A 26,129-nucleotide genomic window follows, 5' to 3' on the forward strand; every position below is an offset into this window, starting at 1 on the left:
CTATTCCCCTTTACCGACAACATCGCGGCTCTTTGCTCGCAATTTATTCAACTGGGATTCTGCCGAGTCGGCTCGTTCCTCCGCTTCCTCCAGTTCATGTTGCACCTTCCGCGCTTTAGCCAAACGGATGCTGGTTTGTTCCTCCTGAAGAGTCACAGAAAACAATATAAGAAAGTACTTAAAGTAAAATTGTGCAGTAACATGTAGTCAAAGTAAAAGTACTGATTGCGTAGTAAATGTAGTTAAAGTACTTAAAGTAAAGTACTGATTGTGTAGTAACTGTAGTTAAAGTACTTAAAGTAAAGTACTGATTGTGTAGTAAATGTAGTTAAAGTACTTAAAGTAAAGTACTGATTGTGTAGTAAATGTAGTTAAAGTACTTAAAGTAAAGTACTGATTGTGTAGTAAATGTAGTTAAAGTACTTAAAGTAAAGTACTGATTGTGTAGTAAATGTAGTTAAAGTACTTAAAGTAAAGTACTGATTGTGTAGTAAATGTAGTTAAAGTACTTAAAGTAAAGTACTGATTGTGCAGTAAATGTAGTTAAAGTACTTAAAGTAAAAGTACTGATTGTGCAGTAAATGTAGTTAAAGTACTTAAAGTAAAGTACTGATTGTGTAGTAAATGTAGTTAAAGTACTTAAAGTAAAGTACTGATTGTGTAGTAAATGTAGTTAAAGTACTTAAAGTAAAGTACTGATTGTGTAGTAAATGTAGTTAAAGTACTTAAAGTAAAGTACTGATTGTGTAGTAAATGTAGTTAAAGTACTTAAAGTAAAGTACTGATTGTGTAGTAAATGTAGTTAAAGTACTTAAAGTAAAGTACTGATTGTGCAGTAAATGTAGTTAAAGTACTTAAAGTAAAAGTACTGATTGTGCAGTAAATGTAGTTAAAGTACTTAAAGTAAAGTACTGATTGAGCAGTAAATGTAGTTAAAGTACTTAAAGTAAAAGTACTGATTGTGTAGTAAATGTAGTTAAAGTACTTAAAGTAAAGTACTGATTGTGTAGTAAATGTAGTTAAAGTACTTAAAGTAAAGTACTGATTGTGTAGTAAATGTAGTTAAAGTACTTAAAGTAAAGTACTGATTGTGCAGTAAATGTAGTTAAAGTACTTAAAGTAAAAGTACTGATTGTGTAGTAAATGTAGTTAAAGTACTTAAAGTAAAAGTACTGATTGTGCAGTAAATGTAGTTAAAGTACTTAAAGTAAAGTACTGATTGTGCAGTAAATGTAGTTAAAGTACTTAAAGTAAAAGTACTGATTGTGTAGTAAATGTAGTTAAAGTACTTAAAGTAAAAGTACTGATTGTGCAGTAAATGTAGTTAAAGTACTTAAAGTAAAAGTACTGATTGTGCAGTAAATGTAGTTAAAGTACTGATTGTGCAGTAAATGTAGTTAAAGTACTTAAAGTACTGATTGTGTAGTAAATGTAGTTAAAGTACTGACTACACATGAAGCGTGTGTTTCTACTCACCGCCTCCTCACACTGCCGTTTATATGCTTTCACTTTCAGCTGCAGTTTGTTGACTAGATCCTGAAGCCTTGTGACGTTCTTCTTCTCCTCCTCACCCTAAAACATTCCAGCTGTTACTCCTTTGTTATACATTTGCATTTGCAAAGCATTCAAATCTCATCTCGTGAAACTAACAGGATGTCCCATTTACCTGATAAGTGAGCTCTTTAATTTTCCTCTCATGTTTCCGAACACCCTTCATGGCCTCGCTGCTGCGTTTCTGTTCTGAGTCCAATTCACTTTCCAGCTCACGCACCTTAAAGATACGATTATTTTGAAATCACTTTTCCATTGTATTTGTTTGTATCTCCACAGAACAGTCTGATTCATACCCGGGCTTCCAGCTTCTGAAGCTCTTTCTTCCCTCCCTTCAGAGCCAGCTGCTCGGCTTCATCCAGACGCTGCTGCAGGTCTTTCACCGTCACCTCCAGGTTCTTCTTCATCCTCTCTAGGTGAGCGCTGGTGTCCTGCTCCTTCTTCAGATCCTCCGTCATCATGGCGGCCTGTATGCAAAGAGGAGCTGTTAGATTTGATCCGAACAACCTCATTGAAATGACTCTATAGGATAAAAACAGACTCACATCCATGATGGCTTTTTTGGCCTTCTCGTCGGCGTTCCTCGCCTCCTGCACAGAGTCTTCCATTTCTGACTGCAGCTGAGCTAAATCAGAATCCATCTTCTTCTTAGTGTTCAGGAGGCTGGAGTTCTGATCCGGAAAAAACATGTAAATATGAAACATTCATTCAAACTGTGAGTGTTTGGGATGGACGGACACATATTGATGTAATGACAGAAGGTCGGTTTAGTAGCAAGACTGTTCTGTGGGAACCTTTAACCTCAGTTTGGTCAAAGTTTCCTGTAATACAGAAAGAAAAAGTATAATAATCCAAATTTAAGTCAAGTAATGTCTTGGTTAGTGCAGGCTGATATATAACGGCGATATATTGTTTTTTTTGTTTTCTGATAAAATACAACAAATTAATAATAATAACAATAATAATAAGAGACAAACAATCTCATTACACCGGGCGATCTTCGTTCCTACCCTCACCTATGGTCATGAAGGCTGGGACATGAATGAAAGAACGAGATCACGGGTACAAGCGGCCGAAATGTGTTTTCTCAGACGGGTGGCGTCTCCCTTAGAGAGAGGGTGAGAAGCTCAGCCATCAGGAGAGACTCGGAGTAGAGCCGCTGCTCCTTTGAGTTGAAAGGAGACAGTTGAGGTGGTTCTAGTAAGGAGCCACCTGGCCACCTCTCTAGGGAGGTGTTCCAGGCACGTCCAGCTGGGAGGAGACCCCGGGGAAGACCCAGGACTCGGCGGAGAGATTATATCTCCTCACTGGGAACGCCTCAGGATCCCCCAGTCGGAGCTGGAGGATGTGGCCCGGAGAAGGGAAGATTGGGGTTCCTTACTGGAGCTGCTGCCCCCGTGACCCGACCCCGGATAAGAGGTCAACGATGGATGGACGGATGGAGACACACAATTCTTACTTAAATGTATTTAACATGGTTACTGTCTGCATCGTCCGTCTGTAGTGCACTTATTCTAAATATAGAAAACTGCATCAACTTAATAAATGTCCACAGGTAATCAGAACACTCTTTGTAGACTTACATAAATAACAGATCAATAAACAATGTTAGTGTAGTGGCCTATTGTCGGCTCAGTGAAATACTATAATGAATTAATAATGAGAAAAGGCATCAGGCCATGCTGATCACTTATTATCAGGATTTTATTGGCAAACTATTTTTGTGATTGCATCATATCCTGTTGTCAGAGACGTAATAAGTTCTTATCTGCTATTTTAGTTTGAACTTTGTCGGTTATAGTTTTATTGTTTTACTTACTTAATTGCATTTTAAATGCATCGAGTTCAGTGTTTGTGTTTAAATGCTTTCTATAACTAAATCTGACTTTTATGAGAGAAAAGGATCCATAATTTCACTTGTGACACTTTTTAAAAGTGTAAAAGTACTGGTTGTGCAGTCAATGTTTTAAATTATATCTGATGTTCCTGCTACATTAATGTGTGTGTTACATGTTCCTGCTACATTAATGTGTGTGTTACATGTTCCTGTTACATTAATGTGTGTGTTACATGTTCCTGTTACATTAATGTGTGTGTTACATGTTCCTGTTACATTAATGTGTGTGTTACATGTTCCTGCTGCATTAATGTGTGTGTTACATGTTCCTGCTGCATTAATGTGTGTGTTACATGTTCCTGTTACATTAATGTGTGTGTTACATGTTCCTGTTACATTAATGTGTGTGTTACATGTTCCTGTTACATTAATGTGTGTGTTACATGTTCCTGTTACATTAATGTGTGTTTTTCATGTTCCTGTTACATTAATGTGTGTGTTACATGTTCCTGTTACATTAATGTGTGTGTTACATGTTTCCTGTTACATTAATGTGTGTTACATGTTCCTGTTGCATTAATGTGTGTGTTACATGTTCCTGTTACATTAATGTGTGTGTTACATGTTCCTGTTACATTAATGTGTGTGTTACATGTTCCTGTTACATTAATGTGTGTGTTACATGTTCCTGTTACATTAATGTGTGTGTTACATGTTCCTGTTACATTAATGTGTGTGTTACATGTTCCTGCTGCATTAATGTGTGTGTTACATGTTCCTGTTACATTGATGTGTGTGTTACATGTTCCTGTTACATTAATGTGTGTGTTACATGTTCCTGTTACATTAATGTGTGTGTTACATGTTCCTGTTACATTAATGTGTGTGTTACATGTTCCTGCTGCATTAATGTGTGTGTTACATGTTCCTGTTACATTGATGTGTGTGTTACATGTTTCTGTTACATTAATGTGTGTGTTACATGTTCCTGTTACATTGATGTGTGTGTTACATGTTTCTGTTACATTAATGTGTGTGTTACATGTTTCTGTTACATTAATGTGTGTGTTACATGTTCCTGTTACATTAATGTGTGTGTTACAAGTTCCTGTTACATTAATGTGTGTGTTACATGTTCCTGTTACATTAATGTGTGTGTTACATGTTCCTGTTGCATTAATGTGTGTGTTACATGTTCCTGTTACATTAATGTGTGTGTTACATGTTCCTGTTACATTAATGTGTGTGTTACATGTTCCTGTTACATTAATGTGTGTGTTACATGTTCCTGTTACATTAATGTGTGTGTTACATGTTCCTGTTGCATTAATGTGTGTGTTACATGTTCCTGTTACATTAATGTGTGTGTTACATGTTCCTGTTACATTAATGTGTGTGTTACATTAATGTGTGTGTTACATGTTCCTGCTGCATTAATGTGTGTGTTACATGTTCCTGCTACATTAATGTGTGTGTTACATGTTTCTGTTACATTAATGTGTGTGTTACATGTTCCTGTTGCATTAATGTGTGTGTTACATGTTCCTGTTACATTAATGTGTGTGTTACATGTTCCTGTTACATTAATGTGTGTGTTACATGTTCCTGTTACATTAATGTGTGTGTTACATGTTCCTGCTACATTAATGTGTGTGTTACATGTTCCTGTTGCATTAATGTGTGTATTACATGTTCCTGTTACATTAATGTGTGTGTTACATGTTCCTGTTGCATTAATGTGTGTGTTACATGTTCCTGTTACATTAATGTGTGTGTTACATGTTCCTGTTACATTAATGTGTGTTACATGTTCCTGTTGCATTAATGTGTGTGTTACATGTTCCTGTTACATTAATGTGTGTGTTACATGTTCCTGTTACATTAATGTGTGTGTTACATTAATGTGTGTGTTACATGTTCCTGTTACATTAATGTGTGTGTTACATGTTCCTGTTACATTAATGTGTGTGTTACATGTTCCTGTTACATTAATGTGTGTGTTACATGTTCCTGTTACATTAATGTGTGTGTTACATGTTCCTGTTACATTAATGTGTGTTACATGTTCCTGTTACATTAATGTGTGTGTTACATGTTCCTGCTGCATTAATGTGTGTGTTACATGTTCCTGTTACATTAATGTGTGTGTTACATGTTCCTGTTACATTAATGTGTGTATTACATGTTCCTGTTACATTAATGTTCCTGTTACATTAATGTGTGTGTTACATGTTCCTGTTGCATTATTGTGTGTGTTACATGTTCCTGTTACATTAATGTGTGTGTGTTACATGTTCCTGTTACATTAATGTGTGTGTTACATGTTCCTGTTGCATTAATGTGTGTGTTACATGTTCCTGTCACATTAATGTGTGTGTTACATGTTCCTGTTACATTAATGTGTGTGTTACATGTTCCTGTTGCATTAATGTGTGTGTGTTACATGTTCCTGTTACAGTAATGTGTGTGTTACATGTTCCTGTTACATTAATGTGTGTGTTACATGTTCCTGTTGCATTATTGTGTGTGTTACATGTTCCTGTTACATTAATGTGTGTGTTACATGTTCCTGTTGCATTAATGTGTGTGTGTTACATGTTCCTGTTACATTAATGTGTGTGTTACATGTTCCTGCTGCATTAATGTGTGTGTTACATGTTCCTGTTACATTAATGTGTGTGAGGCTTTTTAAAGACTTTGTTTATCTAAAGGAGAATCTTCTCATAAAGGAGACTTCATCACAAACATTATTTCCTGTCCTCCTGCATCACTGTATATATCGTGTCCTCACCTGGGAGTGCAGCAGCTGAATCCTCTCACTGACTTCGATCACTTCCTGCTCGGCCAGCTTGCGACTTCTCTCAGATTGCTCCAGCGCCGCCCGGATCTCCTCGTTCTCGGACATCATCAGGTTGTTGCGGCGCTCTGTGATAGCGAGCTGTTCCTTAAAGTCCTCCTGACAGAGGAGCGCTTCATCCAGATGGACCTGGACGTCCTGCGAGAGAAAGCAAAGGCTTGCAGCAACAAGACGCTACAGCTGAGAAGCTTAAAAAATGTAACTAACAGATATCAGCATGAAACTTCCCCACATCATTACTCACATTAACACAATTATCTTTTATATCACAAGTTTTCTGACATGTTTAAATATGCAAATTAGGCGTTATGTAATTAAATAAATTAAATAAATAATGCAAATTAAACTATGTTTTTGCCCGTAGTGTCTCATCTTACAAACACGCATTGACAAACCTTCAGCTGAGCCTGCAGGTTCCTCAGCTGTTTGGTGGACTCGGCCGCCTGGCGGTTGGCGTGACCCAGCTGGATCTCCATCTCGTTCAGATCTCCCTCCATCTTCTTCTTCGTCCGGATGGCATCGTTTCTGCTGTGCGTCTCGGCGTCCAGCGTGCTCTGCAGAGTGTCCACGGTCCTCTGGTGATTCCTCTTGAGCTGGTCGATCTCTTCGTCTTTCTCCGACACCTTTCTGTCCACTTCTGACTTGATCTGATTCAGCTCCAGTTGAAGGTGCAGGATTTTGGCCTCTTCGTGTTCCAGGGACGACTACAGAGTGAAGAAAAACACTCGAGCTTGTGGTTATTTTAATGACAATGGCAGGATAATGTCAATCAAGGACCGACTGGGCACAGGACCAGGGGCCCAAAGTGTCCGGGGCCTTACCACAAAGAGACACAAAATGACCACAGAGGGACACAAAATGACCACAAAGACACACACAATGACCACAAAGACACACACAATGACCACAAAGAGACACAAAATGACCACAAAGAGACACAAAATGACCACAAAGAGACACAAAATGACCACAAAGAGACACATAATGACCACAAAGAGACACATAATGACCACAAAGAGACACAAAATGACCACAAAGAGACACATAATGATCACAAAGACATAAAACAATCACAAAGAGACACATAATGACCACAAAGAGACACATAATGACCACAAAGAGACACAAAATGACCACAAAGAGACACATAATGACCACAAAAGACATAAAACAATCACAAAGAGACACATAATGACCACAAAGAGACACAAAATGACCACAAAGTTGTGCCCAGTACAAACCTCGACCTCCTCGAGAGCTGCCTGGGTGTCTCTCTTCTCCTGCTCAGCTTGCTTTGCAGCTTTCTCCAGCTCATGGAGAATTTTAGAAGATTGTCCCACTTGCTCCGTGATTTCCGTAATCTCCTCTGAAAATGTAAAGAAAAACTTTGTGGGTCGAGAACAAACAACTGGCAGATGGATGATTGTTCCAGCAGGAACTCTTACGCTGAAGGTTTTTATTCTCTCTTCTCATGGTCTCCAGATGATCCAGAGCTTCTTCATACAAGTTTTTTAGCTTGAAAAGTTCTGTGCTGAGCGCTCGAGACTCTCTCTGGGAAACTTCCAGATCCGACTGACTCTCCTCGTATTTCTCTTTGCATTCAAGCAGAACCTGAAAGAGAAGGAAGCAGCTTGTTAATCAATCCTCAACAAACACACGACAGAAGAGGAAGAAAGGAGTTAACCTTGTCGAAGTTCCTCTGTTTCTTGTCCAACGCTGCATTGGCTGCGTTTGACCGTTCCAGCTCGACCATAAGATCCTCCACCTCGGCCTGCAGCCTGTACTTTGTTTTCTCCAAAGAAGCACATTTGACATTTGCTGCCTCCGTCATTTCCTCGGACTCCTGCAGCCGCTGGGCCAGCCGCTTCCTTTAAACCCGACATAACTCGTGTTAAAGTGGGAAGGGAAACGCCATCAGCAGTGACTCACACACTGCACGGTTCTTACTTTGCCTCCTCGAGCTCCTCGGTGCGTTGGATGGCGTCGGTCTCGTACTTGGTTCTCCACTGAGACACCTCGCTGTTGGCTTTGGACAGGCAGCGCTGCAGCTCGGCTTTGGCCTCCTGCTCCTCCTCGTACTGCTCTCTCAGCAGCTCGCAGTCGTGACGACATGATTGCAAACTGTGAGCCAGCGTGCTTTTAGTCTGAAAAAGCAAGAACACGAACAACATCCTGAGTTCAAACTGCTTTAGCGAGACATGAAGATGTAGTTAAAGGATCTCAGTGGAGATAAAAATGAGTTTTGTTTTGACCCTGCCACTGGTTAGTCATTGCACCAACAAAAGCAAAGAAGAAGAAGATTGCAGGGCAGTAAAAAGGAAATCCTTAATTGTGTCTTCAAACCTTAATTTCTTCGTCCAAAAGTCTCTTCAACTCTTCGATTTGTTGACTCCCGACAGATTTGACTCTGCTCAGCTGCGACAGTGTTATCTCTTTCTCCTCCAGCAGACGCGTGAGCTCACCTGAGGACACAAATTTACTGTAAATCTCTCCATCTCTCCGACCTTTTTTAATAGTTTCTCTTGGAAACGTACCGTTTTCTGTTTGCTGACGAACATTGAGTGTCGTGTAATCACTCAGAGACCTCTGGGCTTCGTCCGCTTTAGTTTTGTACTCATTCATCTGGTCTTCAAGGCTCCTGCACAGTTTCTCCAGATTAGCCTGAAACATTTAACATCAGTTATCTCGAGCAAAAGATGAGAAGACGTTTCCTCTGCAGACCTTATACCTTGCTTTTCAGGACGCTCTCCGTGTTGCTCGCCATGTCGTCGATCTCCATCATCAGCTCACTTTTCTCCTTCTCCAGTTTCTGCTTGACTTTCTGCAGGTTTTCTATCTGGTCGCTGAGTTCGGCCACGCTGTCGGCCTGCTTCTTTCGCAGAGTTGCGGCGATGGATTCGTGCTGCAGGGTGGACTCTTCCAGGTCGCGCCGCAGCCTCTGAAACTCGACATCGCGCTTCTTGTTCATCTCGGCCTGAGTGGCAGTGGCTCCTCCGGCCTCGTCCAGCCTCTCGCTGATCTCCTCCAACTCCCGGGACAGATCGCACCTCTGCTTCTCCACTTTGGCTCGGAACGAGCGCTCGGACTCAATTTCCTCCTCCAGCTCTTCAGTGCGAGCCTGCAGTGAAGTCGTATTCATTTGTGAAACTTTTGGGTTCTTCGGATAATAAAGAAAATGTATTGAAACACGTCTTCTACTGTTATAAATCTCACCTGAAGCTCTTTAATCTTCTTTTGTAGTTGAGTGTTAAGGACTTGCTCAACATCGATTTTGCACTGCAGGCTGCTGATTTCAAAGTCCTTTCTGAAAATATTTCATTTGTTCAGCGCAGAAAACATTTCTTCAGATTTTTTCAAATTAAACTTCTAAAAATGTTTGTAAAAAACAAATGTTTTAATGTCTTTTTCTCCAAAAGTTCAAAGGTATAGTCTAACATTTTGGGAAATATTCTGATTCTTTTATGTAGCTGGAGTTAGCAGCCGGTTAGCTTAGCTTAGCACAATGAGTGGACACAGGGTGAAACAGCTAGCATGGCTCCGTCCAAAACTAACAGAATCCGCCCAATAACGCCTCGAAAACTCACAAATTAACGTTTTACATCTTATTTGTTTATTTTCCGAATTTTATTTATAGATATTGCAATAATATCGTTATCGTAAGTTATTTGGGCCACGATAATCATGTATTGAAAATCTGTGGCAGCCACATTTGACAGAACCAGGCTAGCTGTTTCCCCCGTTTCCAGTCGTTGTGCTAAGCTAAGCTAACTGGCTGCACATTGAACGTACAGACATATAACACTTTGTGTTTCTGTAAATCATTACACAACAACTTACTTTTTCAGTCTTTCCTCCATTTGCTGCCTTTCATTCTCCAAGTCCATGGTGGTTTCCTGAGACAGCTTCAGATCCCCCTCCAGTTTCCTTCTGGATCTCTCCAAGTCTGCGTTCGTCTTCTTCTCCTGCTCCAGTGAGCCCTCCAGCTGCAGGAGAACAAGGAAACCAAACCAGGGAAATGATGCAAACTATACACACATATCTCACACAAACTTATTCTGATCAAACTACCGTGACGATACAATACTTGGTCCAGACTTACGTCATCCACCTGTTGCTCCAGCTTGATTTTGGTCTTCATCAGAGAGTTCACTTTGTCCTCCTCTGTCTGGAGGTCGTCTAACGTCTGCTGGTGCACCTCCTGCAAAGCTCGGATCTCCTTTGAAGATTTCAGCAGTTTTTCCTCAAGAGTAGTGAGCTCCTCTACCAAGTTCTTCACCTAGGAGAGAAGCATTTCATGCAAGTTAATGTACTAAAGATCTCCTGTGCCCTCCTAAAAAAGGTCTCTCAGGGTTAGAAAGCATCATCAGAGGCACCTTGTTCTCTGTGGCGTATTTCTCCTTCTCCACTTTAGCGATGGTTAGTTCCAGGTCGTCGATGTCTCTCTTGAGCTCCGTACACTCGTCCTCCAGCTTCCTCCTCTTCGCGGTGATTTCGGCGTTGATCTCCTCTTCCTCCTCCATCCTCTCGGAGAACTCTTTGGCTTTGGCCTCCAGGTGGATTTTGCTCTTTATCAAGCCTTCGCACCTCTCCTCAGCATCGCACAGGTTCTCCCTCTCCTGAAGAGCAGGGGCACAACGGTGTAGTGTAACACGTCATGTTATAACAACTTCATTATTGACTACGTATTAATAGTTCCATATAATTAGATATATGTTACATATATATATATATATATATATATATATATATATATATATATATATATATATATATATATATATATATATATATTGATTTTATTAACTTCATTATCCCAGAAGGAATTAATTGGAACAATTGCTTTATGCATTACATGTATCTGGATTAATTTTATAAAGTTTATTTATATATATTTTTTAAACCTTTTTTTGTTTGTTTGTTGTGTATATGTTTGTATTGGGCATCTACAGGCAGAAATATGTGTCACTAGAAAATGAATTTGAATCTTTTATATTTTAATATTAATTGCTCAACTTGAATAATTGAATCTGCATCCTGGGTGTTTCATTTAAAAAGAAGAAAACGTTTAATTAATTTGTGTGTCTTAATAATTATTTATCTTTCTCCCTCTAATATGTGTTATCATCGTTATTTGCATTTAGTTTAATACCTCCGTCTGCTCTGTTCCTATCTATAATCTTTTACTTTGTTGAATTTTGCTCCTGTCGTGTCCAATTTCCCTGCAGGGATCAATGACACTTCCTCTTATCTTCCTATTGATTAAGTAGCTAAAAGACAAAAGCGGTGTATCTCCGATCTCTTTATCAATACAAACCACTTTGTTTACGTACTGCTTGGATTTGAAGGTAAAGGTCGTTCTTCTGCTGGACGAGCATGACCATTTTCTCCTCCAGCTCCTTCCTCCTGGCCTCCGACTTTGCAAACTCCTCTGTGAGTCGCAAGAACGCCTCTTTCATGTTCTGCATCTCCTTCTCGGCCTCTGCGCTTCGCAACAGAGGCTTTATCTTGAAGAAGAGCTTCATCCAAGGCCAGTTCTTCACATTCATGAAGGAACGGATGTTGTACTGGATGATGAAAATGGACTCTCTATGGAGGGAATAAGCAAAACAATGAATTCTTTTTATAACAACCTGTTTACAGGATTCAACTGAATGACATTTCTCAGGCTTTCAATTTCTTATTTAAAACTTTGTCACTGCACACAATGCCGGAATGCAGAGAAGATTTTAGCTACGTGCTAACATGCTCACAGTCAGAAGGCTAACATGTTAAGCAGATATAATGATTGCCATGTTCTCCATCTTAGCTTAGCATGTTATCATGCCAACATTTTCAAATTAACACTAAACACAAAGTACAGCTGAGGATGATGGGAATTTTATTAGATTTGCACGAATTTGGTAAAAATAAAGTCTTAGATAAAATAAAATTTGGCCTGCTGGTGGCGCTAGAGAAAAATAAATATTATCACCAAAGTCAGTGGCATTCATTCTGAAAGGATCATGAATGTTTGAAGAACATTTCATGGCAATCCAGTTGTTGAGATATTTCAATCTGGACCGAACTGTTCTTTTGGTCTCTGCTAGCGTTGTGAGTAAACAGTTACTTTAGCCAAATAAACAAAGAGAGGAGCGATGACTAATAAAACTTCAAAAACAAGGTAGGATCGAAAGAAAAATAAACAAATTTGACGTTCAGAAAAAGGCAAACAGTCAAAACAAAGCGACCGTCAGCGAGGAAAAACCAGAGTTATTATTGGCGTTGCCTTGCAAAAGTATGACCCAAAAAAACACCTGCAATTACCGCTAATCGCCAGAGGTGTCGCCAAAGAGCACAACGCAGAGATCTTTAATATTGTAACTTTAACGATTAAATTAAATAAATATGAGACACAAGTTAGAATATAAAGTATGCTTTATTACTGTAAGGTTTCCTATAATCTTAGTTATTCCTCATGTTTCCCTGCACTAGAAATGCAACAAGATTTAATTAAACTAAAGTCACATAAATATGAAAAAAACTGAAAGACCTTTTCTTCATCATCTCCTTGAGCCGCAGCCTCGTGACGTATCCTCTGGAAACAGCCTGGATTCGAGTCATCAGCACAGCCAGCCGTTCATCCCTCATCTCCTCCAGGAGACCCAGCAGGCCGGCTTTGAAAAACACCTGCATGTTGGGAAGATGCGTATGGAAAAGTATTAGGGACAGGGAAGATTGTTTTTATTTCGCATTTTAAAAGAAGTACTCAGATCTTTTAAGTAAAAGTAACAATATCAGAGTGTAGAAAGTCGATGTCCTGCATTCAAAATCTTAGTTAAGGTCACTCAAGGTTCATCTTTAGGGCTGTTGTTGTTCTGCATTTTTATGAATGATCTCCAAATTTCTGCCTTGTCCTATTCAACCATATGCAGATGATACTGTGATTTATTCTTCCGAGCTTCTCACACATTCAGTGTACATTACAGGTTGATTTTGATGCAGCTCAAAACCTAAAACACTTTTAAAAAACTTCTACTGAATAAGAAGAATTCTTATAGTATGTTGTTTGGCTAAATCTGACTCCATTCTTGGTCAATTAATTTCTTAAATGGGACACCATTCGAGAAACTGGAGGGATTTAAATATTTGTATCTCTGGTTTGATTCTCAACTTTCTTTCATGCCCCATATTGCCTCAGTAATACAGAACAGAATTTAATGGAGTTAAAGTATAAAGTTGCATAAAATGGAAAAAGAAAACCTTACATTTTCACTTTCACAATTTTACGAGATTTGGATTTTTTAACTGATTAAGTACTTAGTTACATTCCACCAATGTCAATTAATAATATCATGCTATAGTGTATGTTTTTACTGTTTTAGTGTTATTTGCTGGACTGTTGGAGATTTAATAAATACTAAGTAACAATAACAACACAGAAACAGAAACAAAAAATGTCATATTTTTGAGATTGCATACCTTTGTGTATCCAAATCTATACTGGGCATGGTCCACATCAATGGAGGAGAGCAGTTTCTCTGAAGCCTTCTTGCTGTCGATAAACTGCCCCTCCGGGATTGCACTGGCGTTCAGGATCCGGTATCTGTCGCAGAGAGAGTGGAGGGTCAAACGCACAGAAGGTTTCAGTGTTTAGTCCTGTGTGTGTTCTTGTGTTGTGTGTTACCTCTGCTTGAAGTCCCCGTACAGGATCCTGCTGGGGAATCCCTTTCTGCAGATCCGGATTCCTTCCAGCACGCCGTTACAGCGCAGCTGGTGAAGAACCAGATGGTGATCCATGGAGCCTACGTGGAATATACATTTTGGGGTAAAGGAATAGTTCAACACATTAGTTTTTTTTAATGTAACTACTATTTGGTTTATTTAACTGCAACGATAATTATAATCGTCAACTTTTTTTTTTTTTTTTTTTTTCAGTAGTTTTTCGTGCACAAATGTAAGAAAATGCTGTTTATATCATAGTAATATGTAATATATAGTAAAATAAATATATTTTGGGTTTTGTGCTGACAAAACAAGACATTTAATGACATCACTTTGGACTTTGATAAACTGTGAGGGACATTTTTCAATATTTTCTGACTTTTTATAGACCAAACAATTAATCGAGAACATTAATCGGCAGATTAATCAATAATGAAAATAGTTGTTAGTTGCTGTTTGTCCATTTTGAAAGCCCCACTGTCCTTTTAAGTCTGTTTTTTACATCATTTTGTCTTAAAGGAAAAGTTTTAGTAAATACAAGTATTTGCTTTCTTAACCAGAGTTAGAAATCGATACTACTCTCATGTCTGTGCGGTGAATATGAAGCTGGAACCAGCAGCTTGTTAGCTTAGCTTAGCATAAACTGGAAACAGAGGGAAACAGATAGACTCCATCTAATAGCGCCTATAAAGCTCAATAAGTAACTCGTTATATGGTTTGCATTAAAAACGTGTGAGAGTGTTTTAATCTTTTCTTTCTTTTAATTTAGAATAAAATATTTCTTCTCACCTGGTGTTTTGGTTTCATTGGGGATAATGCATCTCACAAAGTGTGGATGTGTGGACCGGAGGTTAGCCATCAGTTTATTCAGGTTTTCCTGCAGGAGATGAACAGATTATTGTCTCTTGACATAAAATTCATCTTAATCCTAAACACAAAATACAACAAAATAAGCATAAACAGATGGAAAAATATCCTAATTAATAGAGAATTTTGCAAAAACACTCTGGTACCTTCACAGTGATCTGGTTGTAGAGGTTGGTCCATTCATTAATATAATTAACTCATACCACACTGACACAAAACAAATCCATCAATGTAATTCCTTCAGTGATGATTTTATTAATGATTTCTACCCTAAAAAGTGCAGAAACCGTCTGGAAAGAAGATCCTTTCTTCTTGGTACTTCTCTTACTTCCATCCGCAACTACAGAAACATAATAATAATATTAATAATATTATCACACATATCATTATCATCTCTTATGATTAGTATCATACTGTGTATAGCTTATTTTTTTAGCATTTACTACTACATTTAATAAGAGAAACAATATGTATTAAACTACATAGCTTTGGAGTATATTTACTTCAGTTCTGTGCATAAGTATAATTTTGAGTATTTCCTTTTTATGCTATTTAATACAAATAGGCAAATATTGTTATTTTTCTTCCACTACATTCATTTAATATCTTAAGTTACTTTGAAGATTTCAGATTAATAATACAAAAAATATAATCAACAAATAGTTTATTATGCATTTTTTAAACTTTATTGATCCTTAACTTTTGTCCTTCAAGAATCTTTTGTAACATCTTTCTACACTGTAGTGTTATTACTTTCACTGAAGATCTGAGTACTTCTTCCACCGCTGCTGCATACACAACTTAATCTGATTGTAATATGTGATTAAAAGTGAACTGACCGTCAGCCGTGGAATATGTTGCAAAGAGCTGATGGAGCAGCTTCAGGGAAGCTTTCTGGTAAAGCTGCACCACGGTGTCGTTGAGCGGGTCTTTGTTCTTCTCCAGCCAGCCGCTGATGTTGTAGTCTACAGTGCCGGCGTAGTGCACGAGGGAGAAGTGGGCTTCAGCCTTTCCTTTGGAGGGCTTGGGCTTCTGGAAGATGCTGTTCTTCCCCAGGTGTTGGTCATACAGCTTGTTCTTGAAGGAGGCGTCCGTCGCCTTTGGAAACATGCACTCCTCTTCCAGAATAGAGGAAATGCCCATCGGCTGCAGGAAAGAAAGCAAATTAGTGTTGGAAAATAATTGGCATAATTGGTTAGGTATTAAGACCTCACACCATTTGAAGCACAGTATATAAAGTATATATATATATAAATACATATATATATTATTATTATTATTATTATTATTACATACATACATATAATAATAATGTATGTATTATATTATTAGTGTTATTATTATTAATAATAATAATAATAAATATATATATATATATATATATATATATATATATACGTATATTTATTAATAACAATATAATATATATATTATTATTATTATTATTAAATATATATATAAATTATATTATACATATACACATATATATACACACATACTGTATATATACATTATTTATATATATGAACTTTTTTTTTTTTTAATTGTCAATAAAAATTAAACAATCAAAAAGAAATTGTACTTCCTATGGGTTATTATATGTATTATTATTTTTGTTTTATTGATTCTTTAGAAAATGAGGAATGCAAACTAATATTCCTACGAGAATCTGTGCTTACCTGTGAATAAAGTAAATAAATAAATAAAAAGAAAGAAAAAATAAAAATTGTCTTTATAAAAACATGAAGTACCTTTTCAATGAGCTCAATGCAGGCTGCTAAGTCCATACCGAAGTCAATGAACTCCCAGTCAATCCCTTCTTTCTTGTATTCCTCTTGCTCCAACACAAACATGTGGTGGTTGAAAAACTGTTGCAGCTTCTCGTTGGTGAAGTTAATACAGAGCTGCTCCAGGCTGTTCATCTGGATTAAACAACATTGATGAAATAAATATAGATATTTTCTCAGAAGTTTTATTTTATGTGGAACCCGTTTACCTCGAAGATCTCAAACCCTGCAATATCCAGGACGCCGATAAAATGCTGTCTTGGGAGTCTGGTGTCGAGCTGCTGGTTGATCCTCGTCACCATCCATAGGAACAGCTTCTCGTACACGGCTTTAGACAGCGCGCCCATCGCGTTGTTCACCTGTAATCAGTAGAGGGAGAAGTATTCAGATCCTGTACTGCAGAAAAACTGCATTAATGTATGTATTACATGTTCCCGTTACATTAATGTGTGTATTACATGTTCCCGTTACATTAATGTGTGTATTACATGTTCCCGTTACATTAATGTGTGTATTACATGTTCCCGTTACATTAATGTGTGTATTACATGTTCCCGTTACATTAATGTGTGTATTACATGTTCCCGTTACATTAATGTGTGTATTACATGTTCCCGTTACATTAATGTGTGTATTACATGTTCCCGTTACATTAATGTGTGTATTACATGTTCCCGTTACATTAATGTGTGTGTTACATGTTCCCGTTACATTAATGTGTGTATTACATGTTCCCGTTACATTAATGTGTGTGTTACATGTTCCCGTTACATTAATGTGTGTTACATGTTCCCGTTACATTAATGTGTGTGTTACATGTTCCTGTTACATTAACGTGTGTGTTACATGTTCCTGTTACATTAATGTGTGTGTTATATGTTCCTGTTACATTAATGTGTGTGTTACATGTTCTTGTTACATTAATGTGTGTGTTACATGTTCCTGTTGCATTAATGTGTGTGTTACATGTTCCTGTTGCATTAATGTGTGTGTTACATGTTCCTGCTGCATTAATGTGTGTTACATGTTCCTGCTACATTAATGTGTGTGTTACATGTTCATGTTACATTAATGTGTGTGTTACATGTTCCTGTTACATTAATGTGTGTGTTACATTAATGTGTGTGTTACATTAATGTGTGTGTTACATTAATGTATGTGTTACATGTTCCTGTTGCATTAATGTGTGTTACATGTTCCTGTTACATTAATGTGTGTGTTACATGTTCCTGTTGCATTAATGTGTGTGTTACATGTTCCTGTTACATTAATGTGTGTGTGTTACATGTTCCTGTTACATTAATGTGTGTGTTACATGTTCCTGTTGCATTAATGTGTGTGTTACATGTTCCTGCTGCATTAATGTGTGTGTTACATGTTTCTGTTACATTAATGTGTGTGTTACATGTTCCTGTTACATTAATGTGTGTGTGTTACATGTTCCTGTTACATTAATGTGTGTGTTACATGTTCCTGTTGCATTAATGTGTGTGTTACATGTTCCTGCTTACATTAATGACATTAATGTGTGTGTTACATGTTCCTGTTACATTAATGTGTGTGTTACATGTTCCTGTTACATTAATGTGTGTGTTACATGTTCCTGTTACATTAATGTGTGTGTTACATGTTCCTGTTACATTAATGTGTGTGTTACATGTTCCTGTTGCATTAATGTGTGTGTTACATGTTCCTGTTGACATTAATGTGTGTGTTACATGTTCCTGTTACATTAATGTGTGTGTTACATGTTCCTGTTACATTAATGTGTGTGTTACATGTTCCTGTTACATTAATGTGTGTGTTACATGTTCCTGTTACATTAATGTGTGTGTTACATGTTCCTGTTACATTAATGTGTGTGTTACATGTTCCTGTTGCATTAATGTGTGTGTTACATGTTCCTGTTACATTAATGTGTGTGTTACATGTTCCTGTTACATTAATGTGTGTGTTACATGTTCCTGTTACATTAATGTGTGTGTTACATGTTCCTGTTACATTAATGTGTGTGTTACATGTTCCTGTTACATTAATGTGTGTGTTACATGTTCCTGTTACATTAATGTGTGTGTTACATGTTCCTGTTACATTAATGTGTGTGTTACATGTTCCTGTTACATTAATGTGTGTGTTACATGTTCCTGTTACATTAATGTGTGTGTTACATGTTCCTGTTACATTAATGTGTGTGTTACATGTTCCTGTTACATTAATGTGTGTGTTACATGTTCCTGTTACATTAATGTGTGTGTTACATGTTCCTGTTACATTAATGTGTGTGTTACATGTTCCTGTTACATTAATGTGTGTGTTACATGTTCCTGTTACATTAATGTGTGTGTTACATGTTCCTGTTACATTAATGTGTGTGTTACATGTTCCTGTTACATTAATGTGTGTGTTACATGTTCCTGTTACATTAATGTGTGTGTTACATGTTCCTGTTACATTAATGTGTGTGTTACATGTTCCTGCTTACATTAATGTGTGTGTTACATGTTCCTGTTACATTAATGTGTGTGTTACATGTTCCTGTTACATTAATGTGTGTGTTACATGTTCCTGTTACATTAATGTGTGTGTTACATGTTCCTGTTACATTAATGTGTGTGTTACATGTTCCTGTTACATTAATGTGTGTGTTACATGTTCCTGCTTACATTAATGTGTGTGTTACATGTTCCTGGCTAATTAATGTGTGTGTTACATGTTCCTGTTACATTAATGTGTGTGTTACATGTTCCTGTTACATTAATGTGTGTTACATGTTCCTGTTACATTAATGTGTGTGTTACATGTTCCTGTTACATTAATGTGTGTGTTACATGTTCCTGTTACATTAATGTGTGTTACATGTTCCTGTTACATTAATGTGTGTGTTACATGTTCCTGTTACATTAATGTGTGTGTTACATGTTCCTGTTACATTAATGTGTGTTACATGTTCCTGTTACATTAATGTGTGTGTTACGTGTTCCTGTTACATTAATGTGTGTTACATGTTCCTGTAACATTAATGTGTGTGTTACATGTTCCTGTTACATTAATGTGTGTTACATGTTCTTGTTACATTAATGTGTGTTACATGTTCCTGTTACATTAATGTGTGTTCCATGTTCCTGCTGCAACATGTAAGATTTACTCTGAGATTAAGAGGAGTAGAAGTTGAATAAAACAAGAACGTCAAATGTAGTACAACACTAACATAAATAATTTTGGTGCCTATAATCAAACATGTTTTAATGTCATTTATTTTCAGCCTGAACAAGATATAGAAACACACCATACCTGCTGAGGAGTCTGACCTTTGGTGACATACTCATTCCCGACCTTCACTCGGGGATAACACAGCGCTTTCAGCAGGTCGGCAGAGTTCAGCCCCATGAGGTACGCCACTTTGTCGGCCACTGGGGGAGGAAAACCTCACATGTGAAGCACTTTGTATAAGAAGTGTACGTTTTAGGATGTCATGCTGACACGCTGGAGCCTAATTTAGTTTGAATAAGTCTCACCCTCTGTGCCGTCGGGCTCCGCCTGCTCCTCCCGCTGCTTCTGCTTGAACTTCATGTTCCCATAATGCATCACTGCGCCAGTCAGCTTGTAGATGCCGACCTTTTCTTCCGCGTTGAAGCCCAGGATGTCGATGGCCCTCTGAGGACGCAGATGTTGAAGCATTGTGATTAGTAATGTTGGGACGACATTTAATTAGCATTCTGGTTCTGAAACTATAAACAATTTTGGGCTATAAAAGACAAAGGAATGAAGCAGCTCCGCCCCTTTTTCTTTAATATAAGTTATTTAACTTACATTTTCATCATTTTTTAATGGTGTATTTTTTATCATGGTTTAAGTACCTGGGAACAAGTGGAACCTTTTAGAAAAAAACTCAATTGAGTGCGATTTTGTATAAGAAATTGAGTTTAGTGATTTATTTTTCCCCACATTATTTTTAACGACTAAGCCTCTTTAACTCCACAGGCAAATATATAAAAAATACTAATGATATGATAAAAGTAAGGAATATATTGACAAATGGTTGGTGAAAACTATAAATGAATCAAATGAAAAATAATAACAATAATAATATTAACAGTAAATATATAATCATAAAAACAAAGTATGAACATCAAGGAAAATAAACACATAAATGTGTGTTTTGGATGTTTTCTTTTATTCTGAAAGAAGACATGACCAGTGCATGAAAATAAAAAAACCTGTTTTGTGATTTCAACACGTTGCCTTTGTTGCATGTTTCTGCATATATTATATATTATATACATACTATACACCTGACCCACTCACATCCGTGGCCATCAGCTCCTCGGTGTCGTTGATGCTCAGCACAGTGAGTTCCCCCTGGCTGATGAAAGGGTAGTCGTACGGGTTGGTGGTGATCAGCATCATCTCTGAAATCAACACGAGAAGTTCAGATTTCTGTTTGCAGGCTCAGCAGCTGCAGTGAAAGTGTTGCGTCACGTTAAAGAAAGTCTTTTACTGATTAAATCCGGCTTCTTGTTTGACAAGATCTGATAGAAGATGTGGTAGCTCCTCTCCGCCGGCAGCTGAAAGGTCACTCTGGATTTTTCCAAAAGGTCTAAATCAAATTAATATAAGTAGAAAAACAGATCAAATATAAATATATAGCAGTGGAATATAAAATATCACTGATGTGAGAACACTTACACGTTTCAATATCAGCTGATGCCAACTTCCCCTTTGTTCCAAAGTGGATGCGGATGAACTTTCCCTGGAAAAGTTATTAAATTCTTATAAAAATTTGACATATATAGAAAAACTGAGACCCAGTGGTGCAAAGTAACTAAGTACATTTACTCAACTGCTACACTTTTGAGGTACTTGTACCTTACTTAAGTATTTCTATTTCTTTAAACTACAATTCAGTGGGAAATATTATACTTTTTACTTCACTACATGTATTTGATTTGAGTTACTTTGCAGATTTAGATTAATAATACAAAATATAAGCAACAAATAAATTATGATGTATTATTATAAAGATAAGATTTGATTGACCACTTGCAGAAATTCCTGGCAAAATATATTGTGAAAGATAAGCCACACATTTACCTGCTGCATCACATTAATGCATTAATAGTAATTAATAAATAATATAATATTTTTACAAAATATAATAAAATATATATATATATATATAAAATATGATATAATATAATATATATGTATATATATAATATATAATGTATAATAATATGTATATATAAATATAAATAATAAACCAGCACAAAACTCAGTTTGAATTATAATATTATAATAATAATAATAATAATAATAATAATAATAATAATAATAATAATAATAATAATAATAATAATAATAATAATAATAATAATAATAATATTGGCCACTCCGAGCTTCCATAATCATGGAAGTCGAACTCACAAAGCGAGAGGAGTTGTCGTTCCTCACAGTCTTGGCGTTCCCGAAAGCTTCCAGCAGCGGGTTGGCCTGGATGATCTGATCCTCCAGAGTCCCCTGTGAACTCCGATCACCAGAACAAACATTCGTTAGTTAAATTGTTTTTAAATCTTGTGTTGCGACACGTGTTTCCATATCGAACAGAAGGTGAGGGAAGTGGACTGAACCTGCATTTTGCTGGGAAGTTGCTCTTTCTTGCTTGAATCTCCGATCGATGCAATTGTTGCAAAATACTGGATGACTCGCTTTGTGTTGACCGTCTTCCCTGCACCGGATTCTCCACTGACGGATCAGCATGACATTAGTGATTGAAGAACATTAAAGACTTTAAGTTTAACATTGTTGGCACTTACGTGATCAGGATGGACTGGTTCTCTCGGTCTGTTAAAGGGAAATAAACTGGGTGAGCGTTGGTGTACTTCAGCTGGATCTGAGCTGCCAATTTGTGTTTGTTTTTATTTGTTTTTTGTCTTTTAATCAAACTTTTTTATTTATTTATCTTTTATCATTTTGGTCTCATTTAACTCAAACTTGGTGTAGTTTTAATCAGTTTGTGTGCTGTGATGTTGCATCTTTGCAGCAAACTTTTGAAATTGTGAATTCATTTTAGCCACACTAAAGTTAGTCATTTTAGTCAAAAACGTAAAACAATTTGGTAAAGTTTTAGTCCTTATGCTTACATTTCTTTTGTTAAGGTATATTATTAGAATTCGCCCTGAAAAATCGGTTTCAAATAATAAATTGTACATTATTATATAAAGTTTTCAAGACTAAAAATATGCAACAATCAAAGTTAAAGTCAGTAAAAAAAGTAACTGAGTAAAGTTCCTCACATACTGTACTTAAGTACAACTTTGAGGAACTTTACTTGAGTATTTAAATGAGTGTTAAATATAAAAAAATATAATTAACTAATAAATGAAGATGCAACTGCAGCTGCAACATTAAAGAGATAAACACATCAATAATTATAATCCAATAATTTAATATATATTATTCTGAAATGGGCCGTTCTGCATAATACGTATTATTTCTAAAGTGTAAAAATCCCAAAACCTTTCTGACTCACAGAGAGATTAATATGTTTTCAGGAGATTCTATCTTTAGTATAAATTGACAGTGTTGTTGTTAACAGGAGCACCTAAGTCCGGCACACAGCAGGTGTACCGGCGAGCCCTCACCTGTGAGCATGTACTGATAAGCGCTGTCAGAGATGGAGAAGATGTGGGGGGGGGCCTCCTGGCGTTTCTTCCCGCGGTACCCGGCCACCACCTCCGGGTTGTAGACAGGAAGCCACTTATAGGGATTCAGAGTCACACAGAAGAGCCCAGAGTAGGTCTGTGAAAGAACGAGAAGACGAACACACTCACGATGAAGAGACGACGACAGGAGGTGCATTTTAAAGAATCTATTGATTATTTGAGGTTACGTAGATCATCCAGGCGGCGTAGCGCTCCTTGAGGTTGAAGAGCACGGCAGGTTCGTGCAGATGTGTCAGCAGGGCCATGTCCTCCAGCTTGTCAAACTTCGGAGGGTTCATGGGCCGAAGGTCGTCCAGGTGCACCGTGACAACCTGGAGAGGGAAAGATAAACAGCTATACAAATAATATCACGTCACAATTTATGATCAATGTTTCAATTACAAGTTCCACCTCAGCTCCTATAATAAGTCTACAAACATTGAGAGCATTAAGGACAAACATGTCACCATTGAAACCCATTAAAACCGCATTACATAACAATGCACTTTATTATATCTAGCTTTACATCTAGAACCTTCAAAATTATACTTTTTAACTATTTTGCAGCAGATTGAGACATTTTCTAATGTTTACACAAAGAAGCAAATACCTGACATATTACTGGTTCCCAGAAACAATTAATGCATCCAACTCAATGATTCATTGACAAGACTGTGAAAAACTAATTCCACCAGCATTAGTATACAGATAGTATACAGATAGTATACAGATAGTATACAAATAGTATACAGATAGTATACAGATAGTGTGCAGATAGTATACAAATAGTATACAGATAGTATACAGATAGTGTGCAGATAGTATACAGATAGTATACAGATAGTATACAGATAGTATGCAGATAGTGTGCAGATAGTATACAGATAGTGTGCAGATAGTATACAGATAGTATACAGATAGTATACAGATAGTATACAAATAGTATACAGATAGTATACAGATAGTGTGCAGATAGTATACAGATAGTATACAGATAGTATACAGATAGTATACAGATAGTATGCAGATAGTGTGCAGATAGTATACAGATAGTGTGCAGATAGTATACAGATAGTATGCAGATAGTGTGCAGATAGTATACAGATAGTATACAGATAGTATACAGATAGTATGCAGATAGTGTGCAGATAGTATACAGATAGTGTGCAGATAGTATACATATAGTATGCAGATAGTGTGCAGATAGTATACAGATAGTATACAGATAGTATGCAGATAGTGTGCAGATAGTATACAGATAGTGTGCAGATAGTATACAGATAGTATACAGATAGTGTGCAGATAGTATACAGATAGTATACAGATAGTGTGCAGATAGTATACAGATAGTGTGCAGATAGTATACAGATAGTATGCAGATAGTATGCAGATAGTATAAAGATAGTATGCAGATAGTATGCAGATAGTGTGCAGATAGTATACAGATAGTATACAGATAGTATACAGATAGTATGCAGATAGTATACAGATAGTATACAGATAGTATGCAGATAGTGTGCAGATAGTATACAGATAGTATGCAGATAGTATACAGATAGTATACAAACATTTCTGTGTTTCATGAAAAACAACAGCATGATGTACAAACTGTACATTTAAAGTGTTCAAATTGTGAAAATTAATGAATACTTTATAGTTAATACAATAATATTAATATATAATATTTCCACCTTTCCATCCTCAGTCTCCACAGTGACCTGGGACCCGTCTTGGCTTCTGATCTTCCCCTTCACGTACTCCTGCTTCGGCTCTGGCACAAAGATGGCTGTCTTGGCATCAAACGGCATGTTTTGCGCTGCGATTCTCTCCCGCTCCGATTTGCGGAGGTATGGGGCAGCCACCCCGAATATTTCCATCTCGACATCGCTCATTTTATCTGGCTGCATGGGCCGGAAAAACAAACGCACTCAAAACACGATTAAAACTGAGCAGAAGTTGGTCCGAATGAAAATAGTTGGATGTGGCGACGTACTCACCAGAGTGCTGCACACCGGAAGACTTCCCGCCAACAGTTTCAGAAGGACCGCGCAGACGTCCCTCGCCCGAACCAGACTTTCACGCCTTTTATAAGCGACGCTCGGGTCTGTTTCGTGGCGCTTTGTTCTCCTATATTTGGAGATCTGGCTTAAACGCCACCTTGAAAAAGTCAAGTATGTCCATTTTGTATTTCGAAGTGTCTATGTTTAGCTGTATTGTGTCACTTTTAAACGGTTTCAATTGTAACCTCAGACTGTCCATTAAAAAGCAATGAATGCTAAGGACGACAGCTTACAGGCTTACAGGCCCTATGCGGAGCGTCTCATTTTCTGGGATCAGGGAAGATTAGGTCTGTTAGGGCATCGCTGAAATACTGGCATTGGCTGTCTGGAGACTGGAGCTCATCACACACACGAGTGTTTGGGTTTTGTGTTGGGAGCAGCCGGGCAACATTTAGCACATTCCAGAGGAGATGCTTCTCTGGGGTTTGTCTTTTAATATGTTTTTGACGCATAATTTACTATTATATTCATCGAGCTCCGTCTGTAAAGTCTGCTGGGTGTCTGTGTGTTGCTTTCCCTTAAACCAGGGGTGTCAAACATGCGGCTCGGGGGCCAAAACCGGCCCGCCAGAGGGTCCAATCCGGCCCGGCTCTTCTTCAGGACTGAGTGAGGACCCCTCCTGGTTCTGATCAGGTTATCGCGGCTCTAACTGAAGACTTTAACACGTTGCGTTACAGGAACTGCAGGATTGTATGTTCGTACAACTCTCGAGGAAGAAACTATTCAATCCAACTTACTGCAAGAATGTTCTCAACCATGTCAACTCAT

The 26,129-nt window shown here is 37.4% G+C and overlaps 1 protein-coding gene across 3 annotated transcripts; it reads right to left on the reverse strand.

The window, feature by feature from the left end:
• LOC115011860 (myosin-8-like) lies at positions 1-25,193 on the reverse strand. 3 transcript variants are annotated; one of them, XM_029437106.1, is made up of 38 exons: positions 24,993-25,193; positions 23,490-23,633; positions 23,242-23,398; positions 22,414-22,441; positions 22,228-22,342; positions 22,025-22,117; positions 21,287-21,350; positions 21,099-21,197; positions 20,906-21,009; positions 20,116-20,254; positions 19,892-20,010; positions 16,810-16,959; positions 16,565-16,735; positions 15,653-15,959; positions 15,083-15,153; positions 14,736-14,823; positions 13,909-14,026; positions 13,704-13,827; positions 12,775-12,911; positions 11,576-11,831; positions 10,619-10,861; positions 10,345-10,521; positions 10,083-10,228; positions 9,459-9,549; positions 8,974-9,363; positions 8,780-8,906; positions 8,589-8,707; positions 8,193-8,389; positions 7,930-8,113; positions 7,691-7,856; positions 7,487-7,611; positions 6,641-6,949; positions 6,180-6,383; positions 2,097-2,222; positions 1,848-2,018; positions 1,667-1,771; positions 1,477-1,572; positions 1-144 (listed from the first exon to the last, which is right to left on the reverse strand). In XM_029437106.1, exons 1-38 carry the CDS (start codon positions 25,191-25,193, stop codon positions 1-3), a joined length of 5,805 nt encoding a protein of 1,934 aa, XP_029292966.1. The 3 variants fall into 3 exon arrangements, with proteins under 3 accessions (XP_029292966.1, XP_029292967.1, XP_029292969.1); XM_029437107.1 differs by having other exon boundaries at positions 15,083-15,140; positions 15,649-15,959; XM_029437109.1 differs by having other exon boundaries at positions 23,490-23,625; positions 24,982-25,184.
• Positions 25,194-26,129: the final 936 nt, after the last annotated feature.

The sequence above is a fragment of the Cottoperca gobio genome, chromosome 8 (genome assembly GCF_900634415.1).
Source record: "Cottoperca gobio chromosome 8, fCotGob3.1, whole genome shotgun sequence".
Taxonomy (NCBI): Eukaryota; Metazoa; Chordata; class Actinopteri; order Perciformes; family Bovichtidae; genus Cottoperca; species Cottoperca gobio.

Coding starts and splice junctions, on each gene's coding strand:
- LOC115011860 (XM_029437106.1), bottom strand. CDS start 25,193: ATGAGCGATGTCGAGATGGAAATATTCGGGGTGGCTGCCCCATACCTC. Junction 22,343..22,413: donor AACCAGTCCATCCTGATCAC/GTAAGTGCCAAC, acceptor CTGATCCGTCAG/TGGAGAATCCGGTGCAGGGA. Junction 9,550..10,082: donor ATGGAGGAAAGACTGAAAAA/GTAAGTTGTTGT, acceptor AAATATTTTCAG/AAAGGACTTTGAAATCAGCA.